The following is a 27,352-nucleotide window of genomic DNA, read 5'->3' on the forward strand; positions in this document are numbered from 1 at the left end:
TTGAAGGCAAAACATTTGGGGGAAATACCATTAATATAAAGATGTGCTTACAGATGTCTGTGGTAATGATCAGATATATGCTTTTTTTTTTAATGAATTGGGTTAAATCTTGAAGCACTGCCACTTTCCTCTTGTAATACACTCTTCTCACCTTATAGCAAGTAATCATCACTCAGAGATTATACTGTTTTAACCTACATTCTGTATCTATTTGGTATCACAAATGAAAACTTCAAAAATACATTCTGATGTTGACTGGGGGTATAACCCTTTGCACAACTGTGCTCTGGCTTGGACTGTCGTTTGACTTTATATACTCACTACACCAACATCTCCTCTAAGTCAACCTTGGAGCTCTCCACTCCACACCCAACTGCTGCCACTTCCTCACCTCACCCCATCACAGCTCTGGCATGTTGTACCTTATGACACTCAATAAAAACTAAACAGTGGAAAAAATTTAAATAACTGTTCTGGGAATTTTTCTGTGGCCCAAGAATGTGAGGCTAGGTATGCTCTAGAAACTTCCAGAGGGGAACATAGAGGGGTACATACAGGAAATATACAAGCATTTTAAGTCAGGAGAGAGTACCCATATCCAGAGCTAGAATACTTTCAGATACCACTTACAGGTTTGCTTTTAGTTCTCTACAGACCTGCATACACCACGATGTTTATATTACAAGTACTGTATGAATGGAAGCTTTGCCTGGATAGCAACAAAAAGCTCTAACATCCTTGGCAGGTGTACCTAGGCATTTGCTTGCCATTAAGTATAAACCACCGCCTGGTACCCTGGGCAGTAAAGGCCACTAGACGCCCACAGGAGGCTACTTAACACAGAAGAATCTAAAGTCCATTTGAATACCTAGCTTCTGCCTACATGGCTGATTTTATATGAAACTGAGGTGACTTAAGAGAAGAACAAGGCATCAAAACTTTGGCTGGGCATACAGCCAGACATCTAAACATATCTAGATAGACCCTGCAGCTGCTAAAGGGGAGGCCCAATGCGGGGGAGGACGAAGCAGTCGGGGGGAGCACAACGCAGACCTTGGGATCCAGGCTTCTCCTCATGCTCTTCTCCATTACTCTCTGGCTCTCTTTATCTCACTTTCAAAGACATAAATCAGCAGACCAGAAGGGCTAGGCTCATTAAGGTAACTGGTGGGGGAAATTTATGCATATAAATAAATACATGAATTCATAACCCAAACTGGATTTGTTGTATAGGAGCTAAAACTCAAGTAAACCAGAATAAAGGGACGGAACAGAAGGAAGAAGAGACGAGCCCACGACCTTCGCCAAGAAACAGAGTGTGAGCAGTGTGTGGGGAGGATCAGCCCAGCTAGCGGGATGGCAATGCATCTAATGCTCTTGATGTCAGTGGCTAAGGGCCTGAGGAAAGGGGGTGACATGCCTGCAAAAACACTGATTCATCCTGAGTCCCCCGAATGCAAGTGAGCAAGCAGGTTTCGTGTAATTCCAAGTACAATCGACTGCCACAGGTCACTGCAAGAGAGGTGGAAAGTTCAACATTCTTGCCCAAAGATTAATAGAATCTTAATCTGCTATCTGTCAACCAAGAATCAAATCTAAAGCCTCAGAACCAATGATCCTCTGCACAGGATAATAAGTGGAGGCAGTGAAGTGTAGGAGGCAAGCGTGCAGGCTTTGTGAACACGTAGACCTGGGATAGAATGTTGTCTCTGCTCCTACCAGCAAGGGAACTTGAACAACTTTCCTAACCTTCCCAAGTTTGTCTTCTCTCAACAGGAAAAAGAGAATAGTGATTCAAACCTGATATGAATTGTTGCAAGGATTCAAGTAGGTGACATAAAAAGCCCTCGAAAGAGTATAACATCACAGCCCTTTGAATGTACCTTGTTTTTATTATCATATCTTAGTGATCAATTCTACATTTCTTCGGGCACCTAACCTTGAAGTCAAGAACTGAATCTGACAGCTCTGTCTGTTTCACAAGAGGGACACTTGCATCACTGAATGGTAGAAGCAAAACATCCTGGCTCTGCATTCAATGGGTGCACCCATGGCCCCCTGCAATCCACGAACAATCCCAATGCCAAGACATGGAAAGATGAGATCCTGTGAGCTAAAGTTCACTGGAAAAAAGGAATTCTTGAAATGGCAATATATACACAAGTTTTTAAATTAAAGAATCATTTTTACAACTATGGCACAGAGTTAAAGAATGAGGGGAAAGTAGATTTGTGCCCCATAGAATCTGAAGCACCCTCATTGTCACGATCCCACATGGACGGTGTTGTTACTTTCCTTGGTAGCCCTTAGAGTCTAGCAGGGGCATGAGAAGGGGATACATGTTTTATAAACCTCAGAGGACCTTTATTAATGAGTAAAAAGTGTTTCTTAGTCTGGTTAACAGTTTTTTGGTTTTTTTTTTACATTCTCCAAGTAAAAAAATATTTGAAACTTATTGTATTAAGTTCTGATGAACCTAGAAATGCTAAGAAGAAGAGGGAAAGAAATGATTTGATACAGAGTTATAGATCTGACTTCTGTGTAAGGAAAGTCATATATATTTGTTCTTTTTGCACTGGTTCTGATAACCTGCCATAAAACTTTTGTTAATGCTAAGAGGAAAGACATAGCTAACGCTATAAATTCACTTAGATATCTCTGCCTTACATATTTTGGTAGCAAATTAAATTTATCACTTCATTATCCCTTCCTGGCAGTTGGAAGTTGTAGACTTTAATGGAAGGTGCCAGGGTTGTTAATAGAATCTTCCCGTCACAGATGAAGGAAATGTAAAGGCAAAACTCACAAAGATTTGATGGGATGTATGCTAAAAGACAACAGCTCCCAAAAGCACAAACTAAGAACGAAACCTGTGCCCTATCAGGGAATGGGATTAATTACTTAACAGATTTTATAACTCTTTTACCACCGTAAATAAAAATGTAGCAATTTTTACAAGTGATCACTTGGTCACAGCCATTTGCTTATAGATTGGAATTAATGAGGACATTTACATAAAACTTATACTGTTTCATCCCTCAAGACACAGCTCATTTGTCCCTTTATACTTGCTCCTGATGCCCCAGGTTGAGAAGAACACTTGTTCCTTTTAGCTTCCATAAATCTGATATCATAATAGCAGTTATGTTGAGATGAACAGTAGTTAAGTAGTTAACGGTACAGTTTTTGCAATAAACAGAATGGGGTTTGTATCCTGTTTCCACTGCAATAATGAAACCTCTTTAAGCCTGTTTCTACCTTTGTAAAATGGGGAAATACACACACACAAACACACATGCAGGCACCCACGTAAATGTATGTATACATGTATAAGCATACATAATTGTGTAAAGCATGATTTTTTTAGTAACACGATTTTTTGCAGTTGACTGTCCCTCAGTGATAAAGGGTTTATCTTTATTCATCACTCAATCTCAATTATCTATCAAAATGCCTGGCATGTAACATATACTCGATGTTTGTTGAATGACTAGATTATATATTTAAAGTACTACCATCCAAACTCAAAGTTTTACGCTAGGCAGAGATATGTAAAATAAATTCAATTAGTACCAAAAATCAAATCTTTCACAAAAATTATGTGAGTTCAAAAAAGATATGTGATATTTGTTTCCAGCCATAATTTTGTAGGAGATGCATCTTAGGTAATAGAAAGTAAAAAGCAGAAACTTGAAGGAAAAAAAATACCAGAATCAAAATATAGTTTTGGAGTTTTTACAACTTTGCAATAGTAGTGCCTCAGAAAATGAACAAAATGTACCTGAGTGAATGGAAACTCAGCCTAAAGAGTTTGTCTTTATTTCCATAGTTGTAATGTTATTACCAAATAATAAGAGAGCTATTGCAAGAGAAGATGTCAGTGCATATGTTAAAGCATTAGAAATGTATATGACTTAAGGCTTCCAGACAAATGCCCCACTGGGTTTGTTTGCATGAGGGTAGGTAGACCAGTAGGGTGAAAACACCTAGACCTACAATGCAACACCCTATCAGCAATCAACTTAGGCTTCCGTTCTGGGAGCTGTGGCCTCAGGCAAGGCTAGCTTTTGTTAACAGAGGCTGCAGGCACCGGCTGATCCTACAAAGCAAAGCAAGCTGAAAGCCTACCAAAGGACCTAATCAAATTTTCCATCTTTAAGAAGCAGCTTCTCATTTGCATTGTGATGCCACCTCCCTTACCTTTGTCATTTCTCAAGAAGCCAGATGTTCCCCTTCTTGATTTCTAAGTCCCAGCCAGTCTCCCTGATGCGCAAGGCCTAAACTACTTCAATTCCACATCCAGCTGCCCGCAAGTTGGCAGAGGAAAATACATTTGTTTATGCCCCCAGCCATCCATTTTCTTTAAGCTGGTTTCCAGCCAAGATTTTTATCAAGGTACCAGTTATTCTCTTCCAGTGGTTAAATTCACAAGATTTTTAGTTCCCAAAGGCTACCTGATTAAAAGTAATTTGGACATAAAAAAATGTCTTTAGTATTTCCTATATGACATGTCTCACTTTGTCCCTAAAAGTATGCTGAATGCTTGTCCTCTAATTTCTGTCAGAGTTTGATGTATGCTTTAAAAAATAAAATTAATTTAATTGATATATTTATACATACACACACAGTACAGCTACACAGACTGCAAGCACACAGTTGGAGGAATTTGGACAAATAGATCTATCCATGAAACTGTCACCCCAACCAAGGTATAGGACATATCTACCACTCTGGAAAATTCCCTTGTATTTTATCCCGGTTAAGCTCTACTTAGCACTGTTGTAATTTCTTTTCTTTTTAAAATTTTTTAAATTAAATTTAATTTTTGTGTGTGTGTCCCAGAATTCATTGTTTATGTACCACACCCAGTGCTCCATGCAATATGTGCTCTCCATAATATCCACCACCAGGCTCACCCAACCCCCCACCCCTCTCCCCTCCAAAACCCTCAGTTTATTTCTCAGAGTCCACAGTCTCTCACGGTTCACCCGCCGTTCCAAACTCCCCCAAATTACTTCTCTCCATCTCCCAATGCCCTCTGTATTATTCCTTATGCTCCACAAGTAAGTGAGACCATATGATAACTGACTTTGTCTGCTTGACTTATTTCACTCAGTATAATCTATCTCCTCCAGTCCCATCCATGTTGATACAAAAGTTGGGTTTTCGTCCTTTCTGATGAAGGCATAATACTCTGTAGTATATATGGACCATATCTTCTTTATCCATGCGTCCAGTTGAAGGGAATCTTGGTTCTTTCTACAGTTTGGTGACTGTGGCCATTGCTGCTATGAACATTGAGATACAGACGGCCCTTCTTATCACTACATCAGTATATTTGGGGTAAATACCCAGTAGTGCAATTGCAGGGTCATAGCTCTAGCTCTACTTTTAATTTCTTAAGGAATCTCCACACTGTTTTCCAAAGTGGCTGCACCAATTTGCATTCCCACCAACAGTGTAAGAGTGTTCCCCTTTCTCCACATCCTCTCCAACACTTGTTTACTGTCTTATTGATTTGGGCCATTCTAACTAGTATAAGGTGGTATCTCAATGTGGTTTTGATTTGAGTCTCTCTGATAGCTAATGATGATGAATATTTTTTCATGTGTCTGTTAGCCATTTGTATGTCTTCTTTGGAGAAGAGTCTGTTCATGTCTTCTGCCTATTTTCTGACATGATTATCTGGTTTGTGTGTGTTGAGCTTTAGGAGTTCTTCATAGATCTTGGATATCAGCCCTTTGTCTGTAGTGTCACTTGCGGATATTTTTTCCCATTCCGAGGGTTGCCTCTTTGCTTTGTTGACTGTTTCCTTTGTTGCGCAGAAGTTTTCGATCTTGATGAAGTCCCAAAAGTTCATTTTTGCTTTTGTTTCCTTTGCCTTTGGGGACATGTCTTGAAAGAAGTTGCTGTGGCTGATGTCGAAGAGGTTACTGCCTATGTTCTCCTCTATGATTCCGATAGATTCCTGCCTCATGTTGAGGTCTTTTATCCATTTCAAGTTTATCTTTGTTTATGGTGTAGGAGAATGGTTGAGTTTCATTCTTCTGTACATAGCTGTCCAATTTTCCCAGCACCATTATTGAAGAGACTGTCTTTTTTCCACTGTATATTTTTTCCTGCTTTGTTGAAGATTATTTGACCATAGAGTTGAGGGTCCATATCTGGGCTCTCCACTCTGTTAGATATGGACCACTGTTGTAATTTCTAATGATATAATTTTTTTCTTCCTACCCTTAAACTTCACATAAATGGTATGAGTTGGTAAGTATTCTTTTGTGTCTGGCTTCCTTCTCTTAACATACTGTTTTTAAAATTCATCTATTTCAGATGTTATGGAAATGTGTTCTTGTTTCTCTTGGATAAATACCTGAGAATGGAACTGTTGGGCTTTTTTATAAGAAAATGTTGAGTTTTGCCAAGTCATGGTAGCATTTTATATTCCCACTGGCAAAGTACAAGAGTTCTAGTTGCTCCGTATTCTTGCCAACATTTGATATTGTCAATCCTTTTAAATTTTGGCCATTATACAGGTTGTGGGGTGGTATCTCATGGTGCTGTCTTACTGCACTTTCTAATGTCACTTAACCATTTTCTGTTTTTTCTTAATGGGTTTATTGGTTCTTACCTTGTGCTACCCTTCACTTAGGACAGTATCGCCCCTAATCATAGGCCAGACTATCCAAACTATGGTGAAATGCAAGACCGCCTGTGTGATGAATATAAGCTGGTGACAACAAAAAGATGCATCTGTCAGAATACTTCCTTGACCTACTCCTGCTAAGCTTCCTTTAGGTTGCCCAGGAGGAAGAGAATGAACCACTGTCAACACAGTGGTAAACACAGGTTTATCAGGATATTGGTGAATTAAACAGAGGTTTGCTCAATTTGGGTGCCAAGGGGATAAAGGAGGAATAAAGGCAAGAAAGTGGGGCTATGGAATGTCTGTCCTTAGACTCTAATTTGTTTCCCTTATTCCACTGCCCCCCCTTCTAGGTTTTGACTCCTCCCTAACCAGTTAATACATTCCTGTTAGCACAAGAATATTATCCTTGAAGCTCATTAGGATCAAGAGCATCTCTTATTAATTGATTCAAAGTGAAAAAAAAAGCCACCAGATTTCATATAATTTAGTCTAAATAAAACTTTAAAACAGTGCAAATCAATTGAACTGTCCTTTCATGTTGCATCCTTCAATTGCTGAATATTCTATATGGCATTTCACAGAAATATGATTTGATTTGAGAACATCTGCAGCAGTCTGGAACACATTTTCCCCTGTACTTGACTTTTAGCTCATTATAGCTCTCAGATGTTCTCTCAGCAATCCTGTGACATATTGGAGTGTTGCTGAACAAACATCAGTGAAGCCGATGTCTTGAGTAGTGTCAATCTCAGTTGAAAATGTTTCAGCTTTCTTAGCATCAACACTAGAAGAATTTAATTAACCCACTGAAACTTTCAAAATGATAGTTAATGCATGTAAGAAATAAGAAATCAGAAAAGTGGGGGAGAGTGGATAAGCGCTTAACCTCCCACAAGCTGATGCCTGCCATCTTCAGCCTGCACTGAGGCAGCTCACGAGAAGCCTGGTTGCTCCGTGCAGCCCCCCACGTTTTGCCACGAAACCTCTGGATTGCTCTATTGCCCCTACGGAGATGGAGAAGGTGGAGGTGGCAACTGCTGCTGTCATACTCCCCTGGTCCCCAGACAAGGTCAGCTTCCAGCCTCTAATCAGCTCCCATCCAGCTGCTCTCATGTTTTTAGTAGGTGGGGCTGGGAGACCAAGGTCAGAAAAGCGCTGTTGGCAGTGACACGGTTTTTTGCCCACTGCTGCTATTACATTAAGGAAGCAGCTGGTGAGATAATGTATGCCAAAGTGCTTTGTAAATTATAAAGTGCTTATATAATTGTCATGGATAATCACTACTGTTGTTTTATTCCTAGGTTGCAGGAAGAGCACTGAGCAGGGCTATTGCATGGCAAAGTCCACCAGAAAGCTGAAGAGATGGGTGTGTAGGGTCCAGAGGGAGGTCTTTGGTGAGAGCACGACTGTGGATGATGACAACAAGGAGAGTAAAATTGGCTTCATGGGTCTGAGAAGCACATATAGTAACATGAGAGCCATGAATAGGGGAAATATTAGTATTTAAGGGCCAAAAAAAAAAAGAGAGGAGGGGTCCTAAAGATCAAGTCCAAGATGGTTGTCTCCACACAGAAATGTTATTTATGTCCAGGACTTTGCCATGCTTTCTGCCTTAGCCTGAGGTATTCTTCCTACACTTACAGATCTTAAGTTTCACACTGGTCTGGAAAATGTTCTCAAACACCCCACCACCCCTACTATCCTGTGCATATCTATCACTGTAATTATCACTATGTTATAAATAACTCTTAAGTTGTCTAATTCCACGGTAGTCTGTGATCCTTTTAAGGGAGGGCAGTTACATTATTATTAATATTTGCCTCCACGATGCCTGGCACATGCTAGGTGCTAACAACTGTCTGCTTGAAAAAAGTAAAGGAGGAACCAGGAATAAAAGAGTATTTAAAAATCAAAGAAGAAATTTCAAATATGAAGGAGTGGTCAACTGTAGAATATAACAAGACCTAGTAAAGACTTGGAAACTACTGGTGAGAACTAAATCACTGACAACTTCAGCAAGAGCAGTTCTAGTGATTTGGGGAGTGGGGATAGGTAGAGATCTAATTTTGATGGGTTGAAGATAGAAAAACCAGTAAGGAATGAGAGACAGTGAGTGGAGATGACGTTTTCCAGAACCCAACTTTTCTTTCAGAAGAAATTTAGACTTGTTTTTCTCAACAATCCTATGAGATATATATTATTATCCCAAGTTTTTGGATGAGAAAATGGTGGCTAAGAGAAAGCACATAAGGTGCTCACGTCCTTATTACTAACAAGAAAGATGTTATGTAAGGTACATGCTATGCTCTGTTTCCTCAATTGGATTAGCCTGGCTGTTGGATGTCAGAATAAATGTTTTCACTGTATGGTTTAGAAAGAAAGGCTCTCTGCTATCATGAGAGAAATTGGACACCGGTTGGAGTGACATAATGGAAAACTGCATTATGGAATTGGTTTCCAGCATGTGGAACCACACGCAGAAAGGAAGGTGAAGATCACTAAAGATGAGCGTTTCCATTTTATAATTTTTCAAAGGGTTGCTTCTGTAGCCATCAGTGCCTCTGGTGGCAGGTACAAGTTATATGGAACTCTGTGTAATACTTACCAACTGATAGTATTGTGGTAACAATCAACTCCCAAATCTCTGTGACTTAACAGAGTTAAAGTTGGTTTCTCAGTCACAAAAAGTCTGCTATCTCAGATGTCCTAGAAGTGGTGCCTCAGAAATTAGGTCATCCATTTTATGTTGCCACCTTCTCAACATGAGACTGTGGTGTTCACTGAGGCAAGGGAAGCAAATATGGAGAATCGAGTGCCAGCTTCCATGTTTCCACTCAGAATCACATACCATCACATTTCATTAACTAAAGAAAGTCACCCAGTCACATGCAATAGCCAAGAGGCAAGGAGTTTGCTTCTCCTACAGAAACAGAAAATGTTAGTGGACACCACCAATGCCTACCACCATCACCAAACATGTGAACAGAGTAAGAGAATATTTAAAGCAGGCTTCTTCTGTATCTCAATAAAGACTGTATAGAGTAGTACTGAATTATCTTCCTAGGAGGCCTGGATTACCACAAATGCTATGTTTACTGTCATAAGTTTCACTCAGGATCTATTTTAAATGGAAACAAAGACTTGGCTATATTTAGGTTCTGAAAGATCACTAGCTTGATGGGTGACACTGTACAGCTCAGATGGCCTGGGTGCATGCTGAAATGAACTGCCAGAAGAGGATCTAGAGAAGGTTCTATAGTTTGAGATGACATGGGATGAAACTGAGAAGCAGGGAAGACAAGCAAAATGCTTTAAAGATGTATACTAACAAATCTTCAAAAGGCATAATCTTGACGGTGTTTGCCATGAACAATCTATAGCACATCGGCCAGCAGGCATGAGGGACTGGGAGTGAGGTCTTCAAGGCATTTCCATCAGTGAGACAACTTTACAAAGGTGCCTGAAGCTGCAAACCAAAGGATTCTCTGAGCAGCATTTGCACATTTTTCTGTGTAGGCTGTAGTCGTATCTCAAACACATTTCTAGGCGTCACCTGTGACCACAAAGCACACACTATTATAGGGTATGGATCTGAGTCATGTAATAAAATCACTTCTAGTAGCTATACAACACAAAATATATTGAGATTGAGATATTAGGTGGTTAACTAGATTGATTATGGGCAACCTAACAGAGTGATCATGTTTCTAAGGAGAAGAGGAAAGGGATGGATATTTCATCTGGATATATGAACTGATTTGGCTAACTACAAGACTGATAATCATTCAGTGCAATTAAAGATATCTTGGCCTATCCTTCCTAAGCTTCTAAGGTTTTGGTAAATCTCTTCAATAGCAGTTATGATCCGTATAATTTGAAAGCTAAAACAAACAACAACACTAACTAACTTATTATGTTTTTAAAATTTATTTATTTATTTATTTTGGGGGGTAAATCAGATCCCCCTTTTAATTTCGAAATGTAGACACTTAATTTTTCCTCCCTCAAATCTTAGAACAAATTGGCATAAAGCTGACTTAATTAGAATTTCTGTTGACTCTTTACATTACCAAAGTGACTCTTTGACCCCTTTAATTAGCAGAAAATTATATCTTTTATCTAATGCTCCCTTTATTCAAGTGGGCAGATGAGCTTAAACAGAGATAAAACAAATATATATTTTTTCTCAGGGAGAATCTCAAGGTCATAGCTCAGCATTACACCAGAGATATTTTGCCTTACTCCATAAAATCAGGATTAGGAAGAAAGCTAACTGGTTTGCAATAAATGTGCACTGATTTTGTAGAGTTCTTAGGAGGAAGTGTAGGGGATGGGTTCGAGGGTAGTATTTGAATTCAAATTTCATCTTACATGCTGATAGTAATGCTTTCTTTATAAATCCTCAATCTCCACCCAGAACAAGAAAAATCCTAAGTTTTCTTTTTTCCTGGTGTAAAAGTAACATCAAAATTAATGTGGCTAAGTATGTTGAAGATGGAAAGTACTTTTACACAAGTTCTATGTGTATAATTAATATCAATAAGGTGCATTCTGATTAAAGTAGTATATTTGATGGAATATGAGGAATTACACTTAACTGTATATTTTCATGAAAGTGACAAAAGAATAATCACATTTGTGTTTGGCAATTAGATACCTGTTTATGAATGAGGAGAAATAAGAAATCATGATTTTTAAAAGCATGATGGATGAAGCAAAGCATGGTGGGATGATGCAGAACAGTAAAAATGTTTGGTTTACACTTTATTTCAGACATACAGTGGAGCATTGCAAAGAAGCAGCTGCAGTGGTTATGGAGACTGCAAAGCTCAGTGCTGTGCAATTCCTAGATTGGCCAGTGGGCAAGTGGTCAGTGCGCCACACTCAGGGAAGTGAGAAGCTATATCCTGTCAGGTCTTGTCTTGTGTCCATGCGGATGGGGGCATTGCCACCTGATCACACAACTCTGCTGGACTTGGCTTTGGATCATAGTCTTCTTCTATATATTGTTGCCAGCCACCACTACCAACTGATCGTGGAGTTGCCCTGTGAAATAGACCCACTTACCCCAGAGATGGGAGAGAGACCATTATGAGAAGGCTGATAGCGGCACAAACTATTTTGGCTATAAGAAATGCAAAACTACCTCATTCTACAACATGAGAGACTCCTACCAGCATATCCCCTAATGGTTCACTTTAAATTCTGGTATTGCTACTGGGATTTGGCAACAGTAATAGACTCGGCCCTTCTACCTATTTTAGGAGAAGGAAGGACCACTCATGCTATATTACTGCCCAAACTCCAAATTAACAAATTTTACCTGGAAAGTGAACACTTCTGAATTTTTAGAAGCTTTTTTTTTTTTTTTCAAAAGGGAGTGTTTCAAAGGACAAAGATGCAAGCTTTTGACCAGATCAAACCAAAGTAAGCTAGCAAAATCATGTTATCAGTAAACAGTCAAAAGAAACTATACAAATAACGTGTAAGTATCACATATACAAATTACCCCAATATTTCTCTATGTCTATTTGTGTTCTATTTATGTATCTATGTGGCTCTGTAGCTACCTCTCCATCATCTATTTTAGAATGAACAATAACAATAATAGGCATGTGCTGAATGTCTGCTTGCTATGTGTTATGCACTTCATATATGTGATTTCTAATCCTCACAAAGTACTAGTGAAACTGATATCATTATCTCAATTTGCCAGTACAGGAATAGAGGATTGTGTGATTCATTAAGCTGGCCCAGGTTCACCCAGAAGTAAGCCATTAAGCCTGAATTCTAGACCTACTAGACTCTAACACTGTGCTCTTTTCACTACAGCACACGGACTTCTTTGTGATTAGAAACTCAGAACTACAAGAAGGGACTATCAAATCTTATTCAACATTTTTTTTTCCTTCTAAGTGGGACTAATCACCATTTACAAACAGGTGTCTACCCTATTGTTAAAGGATACTTGGCATTTCAGCATTCTACCTAAGATACTACTCAAACCATCTAATGATATTTAGAGATGTAATTAAGTCCCCATAATATCTATGCAGTAGACTCTGATTTGGTAATTCTTGAATCTGAACCCCCAGGAACTGGTGCTTTTGTTTTTTTTGTTTGTTTGTTTGCTTTGTTTTTGTTTTTTGACATGTCTTATGAAGTGAGCTCCATCAATAAAAATATTTATCCCCACACAACCTGGCTAGTCAAAGAAAAAGATCTTAATAATACTGCTTCCTGTTTCAATCAGTACCCAAGTAACTGATAGAAATGTAAAATGTCATCTGGAAGTTTTCTAATAATATAAAGTACACAACTGAAAGCCTCAAAAAGAAGAACTACAGTGATTCAAAGCTGCACTGGGAAAAAATAACATGGACGAGAATCACAGGCCTATAAGATAAACCTGAAGGAAAGTGGCTTTCATCTCCCTCACTTCCTCTTTTCTGGGCTAGCTCTGCAAGTTGTATCAGAGAAAAGAGAAAAAAAAATGTTATCATAGATGGATGAGGGTTAGTTGCAAGAGCCTACAGGTGTGTCCCTCATCATGGACTTTTTATTTTAAGATTTCCAGATACTTCTGATGAAATTAAATTATTTCATATTATTCCAGTTTACATGTTTTAAGTATTATATATACATTTACTGTGTTCACAAGTTCTTCGTGAGATGTGAATACTATGAATATTTTCTCTCATTCTGTGACTTGAATTTTTATTTATTTAACTGTATCTTTTGATGGCCAGAAGTTAATCTTGATGAAATGTTATCAATTTTTTTTTCCTGTTGGTTAGTGCTTTTGGCATCCTATCTAAGAAATTTTTCCTTATCCTAAGATAATGAAGCTATTTACTTACGTTTTCTTTAAAATTTTTATACTTTTATGTCTATGATATATTTAAAACTACTCTTATGTCCTGTGTGAGGAAAATATGAGGTTCCATTAATTTTAGCACCGTTTATTGAAAGGACTTTCCTTTTTCCACTGAATTGCTTTGGCACCTTTGTGAAAAATCAATTGAGTATATGTGTGTGGGTCTATTTCTGGATTTTCTATCTGTTCCATTGATCTATTTGTCTATCCTGACACTAAAACATGCTTATTTGATGACTGTAGGTTTATAGAAAAACTTAAAGGCAGATAGTTCAAATCCTCTTTGTTCTTTTTCTAGACCATATTGGTTATTCTAGCTCTTTTAAATACCAATGAAAATTTTAGAATCAGCTTGTCAGCTTCTACAAAAACATGTGTTGGGATTTTGAGTGGGATTGTGCTATATATCTACAGATTAATTTGGAGAGAACGTTATCTCTCCATTGATTTTTTTTCTCATTATTTTTTCTCAGCAATCCCTTATAGTTTTCAGTGTGTGGATATTGCATACATTTTAATTTGTTGCTAAGTATTTCATGGTTTTTAAATGCTATTGTAAATGAAATTTTAAAATTTAATTTTCTGGTTGTTCATTGTTTCTATTGTTCATCTAGAAATACGACTGACTTTGTATATTGTCTTCATATCATGAAACTTTCCAAAGTTCACTTACTGATTTTCAATGGTGTTTTTACAGTTTTTTGAGGATTTTTGATGTATTCAATATTACCATCTGCAAATGACAGTTTTAGTAGGTTTCCAATCTGGATGCCATTTATTTCAGGTCTTCACTACACTAGTTAGGACCTCCAGTACAATACTGGATAGAAGGGATGAAGGTGGACATGCCAGCCTAGTTCTGGGTCTTAGAAAAGTAAGTTTATTTATTCACCATTTAAATATGATTTGTGTTGTATAGTTTTTTATACATATCCTTTATCAGACTGAGCATGTTACCTTCTATAACTGGGTTTTTAGTATGAATGGATGTTGAATTTTTGTTAAATGCTTTTTCTGCATCTAAAGACTTGAACCTGGAATACGTAAAGAAAATTCAGTAAAAAAATAAACCCAATTTTTAGCAGGCAAAAGATTTGAATAAGTACTTAACAGAAAAGGTATATGGATGGCCAATAAAAAAATAAGGAAGTGTTTAATATCATTAGTTTTCAAGAAAATGGAAATTCAAATCACAATGAAATACCAATGGACATGTACTATAATGGTTCAAATGGAGAAGGCAGAGAATGCCAAATGTTGGCTGGAGTGTGAAAGAACTGAAACACCCACCCACGCAGTTGGCAGGAGTATAAAATGGTACAACCACTATGAAATCTGTTGGCAAATTTCTTCTAAAGCTCTTACATCCCGTTAGGACCGAGACACTACACTCCTAAGTCTTAGTCAAGAGAAATGAAAATAGGTATTCACAAAAACAGTTATGCCTGAATGCTTATTTTGAACATACTCCTAATACTGGAAAAGTGAAAACAGCTCAAATGGCATTTTGAATGAATAGCCAAACTGTGATATATTTATTCAATGGAATATTATTCACCCACAAAAAGAAATGAGTTACTTGACATCCACAACAACAGGGATGAATCTCCAAACCACTGTGCTGAGTGAAACTAACCACACACACAAAAACATACATCTTCTAGAATTCTAATTATATGACGCTACAGAAGATGAACAAACTAATCTATGACGATATAAACTAAATTATCTTTACTTCTGCTGGTGGAGAGGTGGGAGAGATAATGACTGGGAAGGGGCAGAAGGAAGTCTTCCGAGATGTTGGTAATGTTTGCTATCTTGACAGAAGTGAGGACTGCATGGATGTATGCTTTTGTCAAAACTCATCAAATGGTTCATTTAAGACCTGTGCATTTTTCTTCTTGCAAATTGTATCACAATTTGGAAAAAGGAAAAGCATGAAAAAATAAATAGCATGGAAGACAGAAAACTTTTAAAGTTGTGAAGAGGAGGTACTACTGCTCTTTTGCCTCTAAGACTGGGATTATTAGGCCTCTAGTAAAGGTCATGCTCATGACGTCATATGGTCCTTTTGGACAGTTCTTTGTTCTCTGTGTTGGATAACATGTCAGAAACAAATAAATAGATGGTTATACATTTACATATAAAATAGCACAATCAGGGGGCACTTGGGTGGTTCAGTCAACTAAGTGTTTGCCTTGGGCTCAGGTCATGGTCCCAAGGTCCTGGGATCAAGCCCCACGTCAGGCTCTCTGCTCTATGGGGAGCCTGCTTCCCCTCTCCTTCTGCCTGCTGCTCCCCCTCCTTGTGCCCATTCTCTCTCTCTCTCTCTGTCAAGTAAAGAAATAAAATATCAAAAAAATAAAATATTACAATCAGAGAGCAATAGTTTTATAAAATCACATCACTTGTGGCTTTAAAATGACATGAGAATGATGTATCTGGTCAAATGGATGTACATATTTTTGTTTCTGTCATCAAAATAAAGCCTTATTTCAAGGGGTGCTATACAAACACAATGACAGTTTTCCTGATTTTATCCTAATGAAAGCCTTTTAATGAGCACAGACTATATTCACTGGTTAAAGCACTGATGTATATTTCACCATGTTTTAATACCTACTGAAAGTAATCTGGCATATTTGTTGTTTCTTTCTACAATCTCTGCTGTTCTTAAAAGGGACTGGCTGGAATTTTAGTAATAAATTGCCTTTCTTTTTTCCTTCCAAATAAGGACACTGCAGATAGTTTGTGCAGTTTAATCCTATAACCATGCAGCATTGTACTAGGTGCTTGAAAAGCTCAAGTATAAATACGACATCGTCTCTGTTTTCAAGATGCTCATAATAACTCCGGTGATGAACAAGAAGACATATAACCAGAAGGTAATATAATAACTGCAATACTAGTTGAGAAATGAGGGACTCAATTTTCCCAGACAGAGAAGAGGGTCGTAGATGACTTCACCAAGGAAGTGACATTTACAGTACACCTTACAATAAATAAGCGATGGATCAATATATTTATTCAGCAACTCAGCTACCATGCCACTGCTCCTAGTGGTACATGTCGTGTCAGACCCGGGCACACAGTGTGTGGTCTGAGTCCTCAAGAAGCTTAGACTCGAGGTATTTTGCTAAGTTACGAAGGAATAAATGTTGTTGACCTGCCCACCTCACTCCACTCTGACTTCTTTCCAACTCCTTTTACAAAACTAGGCTCACACATGAACTAGGACTTTAAGCTCAAAGTTATTTTTTCCTTCTTACACTCATTTCATTTCTGCTGCGATGGGGGAAGCAATGGCTTGGCAAGTCAAATGACTACTGGCTTTTAATGCTACCACTTCGCTGTTTTCTTACAGAGTTCATTCATTGACAAAAGCGGCGTTTACTGAGTCCTTACTGTGTATCAGTAGGTGTCGAAGGAATTGGGAAGTGGGCTTGCTGTCTGGTAGAGGAAAAAGACATTTAAAAATCCAAATGCTGTGTGATACTTGTTACAACTAAGGCTGAAGAAAAGGAGAAATTAATTCTGGTGTAGAGCTCAAAGAATAACTCAAAGAAAAGGGGGTTCTTGCGAATTTCTCTTCAGTGAGCAGGAAAGACATTCCAGATATAGGAAACAGAAAGTGAAAATGCATGCAGATCCCAACCAATCAGTAGTTTTGGCCTGTACTGTTTCCCTTTCGAGGGCTCTTGTTTAGGAATCCTACTCTCCTCTTAAGCACCAAAAAAAAAAAAAAAAAAAAAAAGGTGAAATCATTTCCTTCCATGTTTTTTGATTGCAAAATTTCTGTTCTAATTTTGGAGCATCCAATTTCTTTCATATTTCCCAAGCAAATAATCTCAACATACTGTGATTTGCCACATCTAAAAATTCCAAATACTAATATCTCATTTTCTGATATCACTAAAATAGATATTTTGCCTCCAACTCTAAAGAAGAATTTGTGGATAAAGTTATAGTTGCAGTGATAGTCTCAATTAAATATTCTTCACAACCCCTTAACCAAAACCCTTGGGGCCAAAAACAGCTCGGAATTCAGAATTTTCAGGGGGTGCTTTAGAAAAGTAAAATGGTGAGTGCGCCACATTTTACTCAATACCCCAGCAAGATGTGGGTTAGCAACCTGGAATCAAACACATTAGTCTCTCTGCAGTAAACACGTAAATGTTCACTCTAAAAAGAATTAAACAAAAATTAGTAATAGTCTCATATCAGTTCAGGTCATCTTTGCTGGCAAATGAAACACCTGGTTTCAGGACTTTTTGATTTGAGAATTATTAATGAGGGACTCTGGACTTAGATTGTGATTATCTTCCTTTGATAGTTTTAGAAAGAGATTTGGAGAGATTAATTAACTTGTCCAACTTGCTCACCTAGTTAAGTAACAAAACATCATGCAAACCCACCAGTCTGACTTTGGTCTCTGCTAGGAACCTCTGTCCAGTGTGTGGCAAATGACCACTTCACTTTCACTGAGCTGCCTAGATTGTTACGAGGGGTAAGGAGGCCTTGAGATTACCGAGTACAAACCAAGTGGGCACTCTGCTTCAGAGACCCCTCCTTTCCGAAGATCCTGGGAATAGCCTCTGCTTCCTTATCCTCCCAGATTTCCTTACTGCTGACTGTTTGCATGGACTGAGGATGTTCCATCTTTGATGGCAAAGCATCTCTGTCCTCATGATTCTTTTTGCCTTGGACCTAACTGCTGCACTAATTCCCTGCCCCAGTTTCCTCATCAGGTAATTTCAGAGCACTGGCCATTCAGATCTTAGTTCACTGCTTCTCTGGACTTCCTTGCCTGATTTTCTATTTCACTTCTTCTCTAGCTCAACATCATTTAGTGCCGGCTTCCTCCACTAAGAAAAGCTTGTGTTGTGCTCACAGCTCACTTCTCAGTCTCTAACGCTATTCTGTTGCTATTCTCTTCTTTGTTACTTTTGGCAATGTGGGTCCTTGGATCTGTCCATCAGAACAAGATGGGTTCTGGGACCCACCTCTGATCCACTGAGTCAGCATCTCTGGGAGTGGGGCCAGAGAATCTGCATTTTTCACAAGTGTGCCACATGGTTTTTAAGCACCAGCAGTTTGAGACCCACTGCTCTGTGGTGTGCAAAGCTCTTCGTATGGGGTCTGCTCTCATGTTTGCAGGTACAGATTTATACACCTTGCACCATAAGAGCAGAGCAAACTATAAATGCCTGACTTCTTGCCTTTTCAAAGCCACCTAAAGAAACATCGCTTGGGAAGTTTCAAGAATTAATAAGTGAGGGTATGCAAAGGGAGAGTATATTAAAGATACTAATTACTTAAAAGATAACACAACTAATTTGGCCAAATCCTTGTTTCCATAGCTAACATCTCATTTCTCTCCATCTTCAAACACTGTACTGTAATTGGTTTCTTCTAAATTTCTACTCTAATTTATTCTAGCCTGACCTCTGAGTGAAAGATTAAGTAGAGTCGCAATTGTACTTGCCGAACAAATCTTTTCCTGCCTAAAGAAGCCAGCTACTTCTAGCAGGTCCTTCTGAAAAGGGTCTACACTATCTTGTTTTCCCTGTAACATGAAAACACTGCAAAGAACGGAATCCTATTCTTCAGCTAATGAGAGAACAATCCCAGCTGTTTTCGAAGATAGGCGCCCCACACCGGCAGCACCATGAAGGAACAGTTAAGAAGCACCCCCCCCCCCCGACCCTGGATCCAGTGTGCTTTGATTCACTGTTAGGGACATTAAGCTCAAGGGGACCATCCTCTGTTGTTTTGATCACATCAGCCCACACTGGGGTATCCAGGAGCATATCTCTACAACCAGACCAACTGCTATTTCCTCAACTTGGGGTTGAGCACTGAATCGCCAATATAATCACACAGGCAAAATCTATGTGAAAAAAAAAAAACCTTTTTAAAATGATAATGCTGAAAATGACACGATTTTGATGAAGTCTGGGCTCACCAAAAAAAAAAAAAAAAAGAAAGTCAGAATCTAGATTCCATCTATCAGAAAATCAATTTCCACTTATGTCATTGACACAAGTGTCTCCACCATTATTCATCTTTTATTTGAATATGTAAGTTTTGAGATGAGCATGGAAGTCTTTTAAAGACAAAACAGCACAGTACAATGTGCCTACTTAACATTTCAGCTTACACGGTGACCGCTCGAATTTGAGACGATGCTTTTATGGAATGGTCATAAACCATCAAAACTACTGTGTCAGAACCAATTTACTTGGGATATTTACACTGAATGAGTGTAAAGTTATTTGTGAGAAAAAAAATTTTTTTTTTTTTTACACTGTGAACAACCTCCAGATATGGATGGTCATTGATAAAGGCAAGAGCACTCACTGTCTAAATACTGCAGACTCAGTTTATGATAATATGATTAGTTACATTAATAATGCTGCTTAGGCGCAGTCTTGCTAATTACAATATTATAAATATTAATGCCACCCACTCTCTTTTCTGTTTGATTGCCACTCATGGAGTCATTCATCACGATATTTTCTAGGAATTCTCTCACTGTAAGATTTTCTTTCTTTCTCCCTTTTGTTTCTCATTCCTGGACTTGCAATCACGTACATTATTTTTCAAGAAGCCTTTGTTTTTGGCTATCTGGGAGGGGAGTCATAGTTTGCATTAGAAGTAGCCAAATCCAAGTCAGTTATATGATGTTTCCCTCATTCTTTCAGAGTCTCTACTCCTGCCATCCAAAGCAGGGTAGCCAGGGTTTTTGTTTTCCATTCTTTTTCATGTGACCTGTTTCAAGTTAAGATTCATTTGAATTATTAAATGCTTCCTTAAAGAATCTTTTTATACTTGCCTTTCTTTTTTTTTAATGTTAATTATTGATGTAGTGACAGGCTGAAAAGACTCAGAATTATAATTTTTTCCTCCCCTCATTCAGGACTCAAGAAACGTCTTCTGACAATGGTTGTCTATTTAGAATAACACAAAGGAAATACAAAGGCAAAATGCTGAATGTTGTTTTAGAAAAGATTTGCTAAAATCACTATATTATACAAAATGTAAATGTAGTATATATTTCTCTGAAAATAGCAGTTAGTGAGAAAGTTGGGACATAACCTTTTGAGCCCAGGTTTAACCACATAGCGGAAGCAGTTACAAAAGATACTGATTAGATTTTAATTTTAAAAACTTCATCATATTATTCAGGGCTCCAGTGATTTGATTGTCTTGAAAATAAAAGGTAATGTTATAATTTCCAGAGCTTGTTAAAGAATAAAGAAATCCCCAGCCTCCCACTGGAGAGAATGCCAGTCATCACCACAGTAAGCAAGAATCTGGAGGCACTTCACACTACAAACTTCAATCTTTTTTCCTTTACATGACCTTGTGTTATATTGGTTTTATAAAAATGTAACTCAAAGACCTATCATATAGCTGTAATCAAGCCTCCTTCAGAACGATTCCACTACAGAAATAACATCCAAAAGGCACTGTGTTTCCTCTGTTAATGAGATAGTGGGAAGGAAAACAAGACCTGATGTAGAAAGCACCCGAGGTAGAGTTCTTAAGGACAAGAGGAGAAGTGAGCCCATACCTTTCCCATGAGTTCCGCAATACGGGGAACTGGTTTCCCTTTCTGGTGACTCACGGTAGCTGGACTCTGCCCATCCCAGTCTTCTAGTTCTTCAATGCTTTTCAGATACAGCAGGGCTCTGAGGCCAGTGCAGTAGTCTTGGATGACAGTGAAATCCTGATTCTGAACAGCACTGCATACCTAGAAAAGATGGAGCAATCAACCAAATGTCAATCTAAGAGCTAATTCTCCAAATGGACTCACTTTGCATCTATTCAAGGAAAGCGATTTACGTTCCAGGCACTGTTCCAAGCACGGCATACCCATCATTTTGTGGAGATGGGAGTGGTGGGGAGGGAGGGGTTATAAAGAGGCACAAGGAAACTTCTAGGGACAGCGACTACTTCCATAAACTCGATGTGGTGATGGCCTCACAGGTATACATGTATTTCAAAAATGGCCAGATTGGACACGTTAGATATGTGCAGTTCACTGTACATCAGGCAAACCTTAGTACAGCTGTAAAAAATCAGATCCAGTCAGTTGGATTTACAAAGAATCCAATGTAGCATAGCATAAGAAACAACCTTTTAACTCTCTCGTTTTCTGTCCTTTGGGATGTACTGCCGGGAGGTAGTTCTCACGCCCAGAGGTGGTCATGCCAAGGCTGGAATGCTGTTCATCACTAACTCGAACACCACTGACCCGTCTCCCTTTTCATCTTTGTCTACTGGTGTTCTCCTTTTTGTTCACTATGCTCCAGTCACCAGGTCTTTGCTCTCTTCTTCACATCTGCCATGTTCGTTCTTTGCCTTAAGACTTTTTCATAAAATCTTGCTGTCTAGAAAATTTTTCCCTTCTACCCATGGTTGACTACTGGCCCTTTCCCTTATCATGGTAAATATAACTTCTTTGAGGAGGCCTCAGAGAGCCCAGAATAGGTTAAGGCCTTCAATTACTACTACATTTTTTTCCTTATATCCTATCGCATTTGATGTACAGCTCACTCCCCAACAGGCTGAAGCTTCAGGAGGGAAGAACCTGTTACTTATCTTGGTCACCATATTATCCCCAGTGTCGAGTACAGTGTTTGTCACTTATTCTGCTCTTAATAAATCTATGTGGAGTGCCTGGATAATTTAGAAGAGGTATTTTGATTTGAGTGACCATATGTTAGAAAATAAAGAATTAAAAAAATTCCAGAGTAAAGGAAGGCTGAATCTGAAAAATTAGGATACTTCCAATAAAAATAAACTTGAAAGTCTGTGTTGGGCTTTGAGTTAGAGCTTGAATTTAATGGATTTAGAAAAACACTTCTAGGTTAATTATTACCAAAGACACCTCCAAAAGCAGGCACAAAAAATCCTTCATTTCGTATTCTGAAGTGCTGTATGTTACTACAATGTAGAGAAGAGAACTGAATAAATACTGAGAAGAATATTTTCTAGGAAGCACATTATATTACATTAAAAAAATTGTTTCTTAGGAAGAACAATTTGAGTATTAATTAGGCCTCTTAAAACTTACTGAGAGTTGTTTTTTTTAGAACAATGATGAAAAACATTATTATAATTTCCTCCACAGGATTTTTTTAAACTGTAAGTCAACTGATGCCTTACTTTACCTTCTTCGTTCACAAGGAGATTCCAATTTTTTGTAGTACATGCTTATGGTATAATTTACTCTAGTCTTAAAATAGTTCCCCATATGACCATAAGACATCAAATTTTGAAAACACACCATATCATGTTCTTTATGGGATGTTCATGATTGTTGTAAAAACTTGCTTGCTAAAAGGTATCTAATTTGTAACATACGAATGGTAATGTTAAATCTCATTTATCCTGAGTTGTCCAATGAGAAGACACAAAAGCCTCTAATTCTCTTAATCCACAAACATGGCACAATTTGTATATGGTAGACTAAGCTCCATGGTGCTGGAGTGGTCAAGAGCAGATTCGATGTATTTCATTTTATATTTCATTTCATTTCATTATTTTTTAACTGAAGTAAGTTAACATAGACTTGGTGTATTTTTAACTATGGAAGAACATGGTGGGCCTCAAGACTGGGAAGACTACCTTTTTCCTACCCTCTCCCACGTTTCCATCCTAAAGTGTTACTGTGTCACATATTAGGGAGCTATTCTGAGTAGGTGAAGGGAAATAAAACCTCAAGAGGGAGAAGAGACTACAACATGGCAACTGAACATGGCTGGGATGGTGTGCTATGCTGGAAACACTGGAAGCCGCCATCAGACATAGGTGTTTAAAGGGATCACTTCAGGTACGTTTCATCATAAGGCAAATGCCAGACTATTTGTATACCTTCCTAAAATGAGTAATTTAATTTCTACTTTCTGATAAGATTAAACTTGTTAATTTTCCTGACAGAACGCCTGATCGTAGGAGCTCTGCATGCTGATATCTTCTTTTAAACTTTCAATACACATATAAATTATCTGAGGATCTTATTGAAATGCAGATTCTGTTGCCACAGGTTTGGAATGAGACCCAAGATCCTGTATTTGTGACAAGCTCCCAAGTGGTACTCATGCTGCTGGGCCACCCTCGGAATAGCAAGATCTGAAGCACCAGTAGGGATGAATCTTATCTTAACCTGAAATGTTGTCTGCAAAGTGAATTTCTTACAACTAACAATTTCTTGATTTTTACCATTACACTGTAGCAACATATTCATGGCCTTTAAAGAAGCACTACTTCTTAATAATAATAAGTCCCATTTGAGAGACGAGTAATTTTCTGATGAAATAGTAATAAGACCCAAAATAAATCTTAGGATGCAAACACAGCTTTGGGAACAGAGCTCCGGCCATGGGATCTGATGCTCAGAGAATGGATTTGCTCAGAAAGGTATCTTGTTCTTGCCTAACCTTTACACTCCACTGAGGCCTTTATCTCTATCTTCAAGGTAAATGGCGCCTTTTAAAACTCCAAACATGTAGCTGCTATTCCTAAATGGGTATATTTTATATGACATCTCTTTGTTTGTTTAACAGCTCTGATTAGGACTCTTAATAGGTGTTAACATGTTTGCTCAGTATAATTTGTAAGTTCTTTATGGTGAAGGCTGGTTTATCTTTCTTCCCAGCAGGATATCAGGTGCCGTTATAAGGATCATTGCCACCATTAATTATTTCCATAACCGTGAATATCCCTATAGTGAGCTGTTTTAAATAGGGGCCCCTGGATTCTCAGCAGGATGAGCCCCGTGCAGGGCCTGAGTAGGTGGTGGCCCCCTGTGCAGCAGGAGTTGAGGAGTGTCATGAAGTTCCTATTGCCACTGAAGAGCCTCCTCCAGAGGTCTGACACAGTGCCCTGAATTCTTAGTTTAGGCAGGCACATTTAGTAAAAGCCTGCCTATGCAAAGTGAGTGTGCAAACACCTGCAAGGTGACAGAGGGTTGTGGGGTGTTATTCCTTTCTCATTATTTCTCATTAAGTGAGATTAAGCACATTAACAGTAAATTACCTATTTATGGTGGATTTACATCTTTAAAAAATCTCCTTTACCTACATCATTTCTTTCAGTACTCAGAACAAACCTGCAAGTTAAGCAGGAGAGAGGATAATGCTTTTCCTTTCAAAATGTAAGAGCTTGGGCGCCTGGGTGGCTCAGTGGGTTAAGCCTCTGCCTTTGGCTCAGGTCATGATCTCAGGGTCCTGGGATGGAGTCCTGCATCAGGCTCTCTGCTTGGCAGGGAGCCTGCTTCTCCCTCTCTCTCTGCCTGCCTCTCTGCCTACTTGTGATCTCTCTCTCTGTCAAATAAATAAATAAAATCTTTTTTTAAAAAATGGTAAGAGCTTGAATTTGAAAAACTATTTCTTCAAGTCCAATCTAGTGGTTTTTTAATGCCATATCAAGTCCTATAGCCCAGAGGCAAAGAGCATGCACACAGAAGTCAAGCAGAATCAGGTTTAAACTACATCATAGTTGCATAAGTATGAGCAACTTTCTTTACTTAAAAATGGGAATAGTGCATAGGAAACTAAAAGGAAACATGCTTGAACCTTAAAATAGTAGCTAGTACTTAGTAAGCTAGATTGGCACAAAAATAAATTTTGTAACATGAATAAATCATTAGAGCATGAATTAGGCACGATATAATTTTTTAAGCCTAATACTTTTTTGGTCTAATGCAGTAAAAGAAGGTTGTGGACATTGTGTTTATTTGTGGTAAGCAGAGATCTCAAAAAAAGTTCTGGTCTGGTTGCCAGAAACCACGTCTGAGACTCGGCTCTGTCATTCAACCGTTGTGACTGGGGTTAATCAGGCTTGAGTCTCCCTCTCCCACCTCCAAATCTGAAAAAAAAGTGTATGATAATAAATACCTAATTTCTTGTTGTGGGGATCAAACTGTACTATGTAGGTGGCAGTGCTGTGGAAATTACAAAGCTCAGAAAGGACAGGAATTGTACTAAACCACATAGTTATTACTGGGTAATTTAAAGCTGAAGGTGTCTTTGAGCCCAAAATGGAAAGAAAAGGCCAACTTTGCCTAGAAAGAAAAAAAACAACTTCCTTGAAATGTAAAAGACAATTTACTAGGAAGATAGCAAATTGAATCCAAATTGGATTACCAATATTAATCCCAGGTAAATAATTTGGCAAGGAAGAGTTCTACAGAATCAGAACACTGTAGACTGGCCCATGTCTTTGTGTAATAGAGCAGCAATCTCTCATCTGATATTTCAAAATGTAACAAGGTTCTTAAATAGGAATGTTAAACTACCAGACGCAATACAGAAGAATTCATGATCATTAACTACCGCTTTTCATTTCTTATCACATAGGTGGAAAAACTACACTCCAGGTGTTAGAAATATGTGCCACCAGGCTATATGCAAGTAAAATATGTTTCTGATTTAATCCAAAGTAGCCTTTAAGTTGCTATAAGTTTATTAGTAAAAGGAGCATTGGAGGGTACCTGGATTTAAGTAAAAAAGGAAATTTTTCTGCAGTGTTTATCACATTACAAACTATACTAGTAACAGAGTCTCGTGTAGCTGGAAGAAGTTCAAGAAGGGCCATATGCACCCCAATGTTCATAACAGTAATGTTCACAATAGCCAAACTGTGGAAAGAGCCGAGATGCCCTTCAACAGATGAATGGATAAAGAAGATATGGTCCATATATATGATGGAATATTACTCAGCCATCAGACATGATGAATACCAACTTTTGCCATCAACATGGATGGGACTGGAAGAGATTATGCTGAGTGAAATAAGTCAAGCAGAGAAAGTCAATTATCATATGGTTTCACTTACTTCTGGAACATAAGGAATAGCACAGAAGACATTAGGAGAAGGAAGGGAAAAATGAAGGGCGGGAAATCAGACGGAGAGACAAACCATTAAAGACTGGATTCTGAGAAACAAAGTGAGGGTTTTAGAGGGGAGAGGGACAGGGTGACGGGTTAGCCTGGCGATGGGTATTAAGGATGGCGTGTATTGCATGGAGCATTATGTACGGTACATAAACAATGAATCTTGGAACACTATATCAAAAACTAATGAGTGACTGTATGGTGACTAACATAACAAAATAAAAAAATTTTTAAAAAAGTTCACGAGTATTTCTGTGAACACAGTCTGTAGATAAAAGATTGAATAAGAAGGATTATCCATCCAATTCCTAAAGAGTTCCCAGAAAAAGAAAAAAAAAAATCCAATGCACTCCCCTTACTAATTTATTTTGATAAAGCGTTAAACTGTTTCAACAATGCAAAACACCTGCAATATTTTATCTGGTGCTTTATAGTTTTCAAAGAATGCTATCAAAAATTCAGAAATACTTACATAGTGATTTATAGTTTTCAAAGCATGCCAACAAATAAGGCACAAGGGAATCTAGAATGTTTTCAGACCAACCTACTTATTTCACAGAGTAGGAGTCCAGAAAGGCTAAATGATCGATCTGTGGTCACACAGCTAGTTAGAGGCGATGCTGGTCTCCCCATCTGGCCTGACGCTCTCTTCAGTATAGCACTGCCTCCCCAGTATCATCTTCCTTGGTCAGAGAAGGTGCCAGTAAGTGTTTAGTAAGTGAGGAAATCAAAACCAAATATTGAATGCTTTGCCCCAACTCAAAAGATTAGTAGGTGGTAGAGCCAACAGTGTAATGAAGATCTTTAGAAGTCAGAAGATCCTTAAGAGCTTCTCCCTTCTGTAAGTTTCACAATCTTAAATTTGATGTCTCACAGAATTAAAGAAGCACATATTTATAATTTCCATAAGAAGAAGCACATTAC

General features: G+C 38.3%; 1 protein-coding gene across 1 annotated transcript in view; it reads right to left on the minus strand.

Annotated features, from left to right (window-relative positions):
• Nucleotides 1–27,352, minus strand: part of DPYD (dihydropyrimidine dehydrogenase) — an 836,293-nt gene that overhangs the window by 100,788 nt on the left and 708,153 nt on the right. Inside the window, exon 20 of the mRNA XM_045064888.1 lies at nt 21,100–21,279. Within this exon, the coding sequence (XP_044920823.1) occupies nt 21,100–21,279 (180 nt within the window). The remainder of the gene's footprint in view (nt 1–21,099; nt 21,280–27,352) is intronic.

This window comes from Mustela putorius, unplaced genomic scaffold, assembly GCF_011764305.1.
Source record: "Mustela putorius furo isolate JIRA1106 unplaced genomic scaffold, ASM1176430v1.1 tig00003853_pilon_pilon_pilon, whole genome shotgun sequence".
Classification (NCBI taxonomy): Eukaryota; Metazoa; Chordata; class Mammalia; order Carnivora; family Mustelidae; genus Mustela; species Mustela putorius.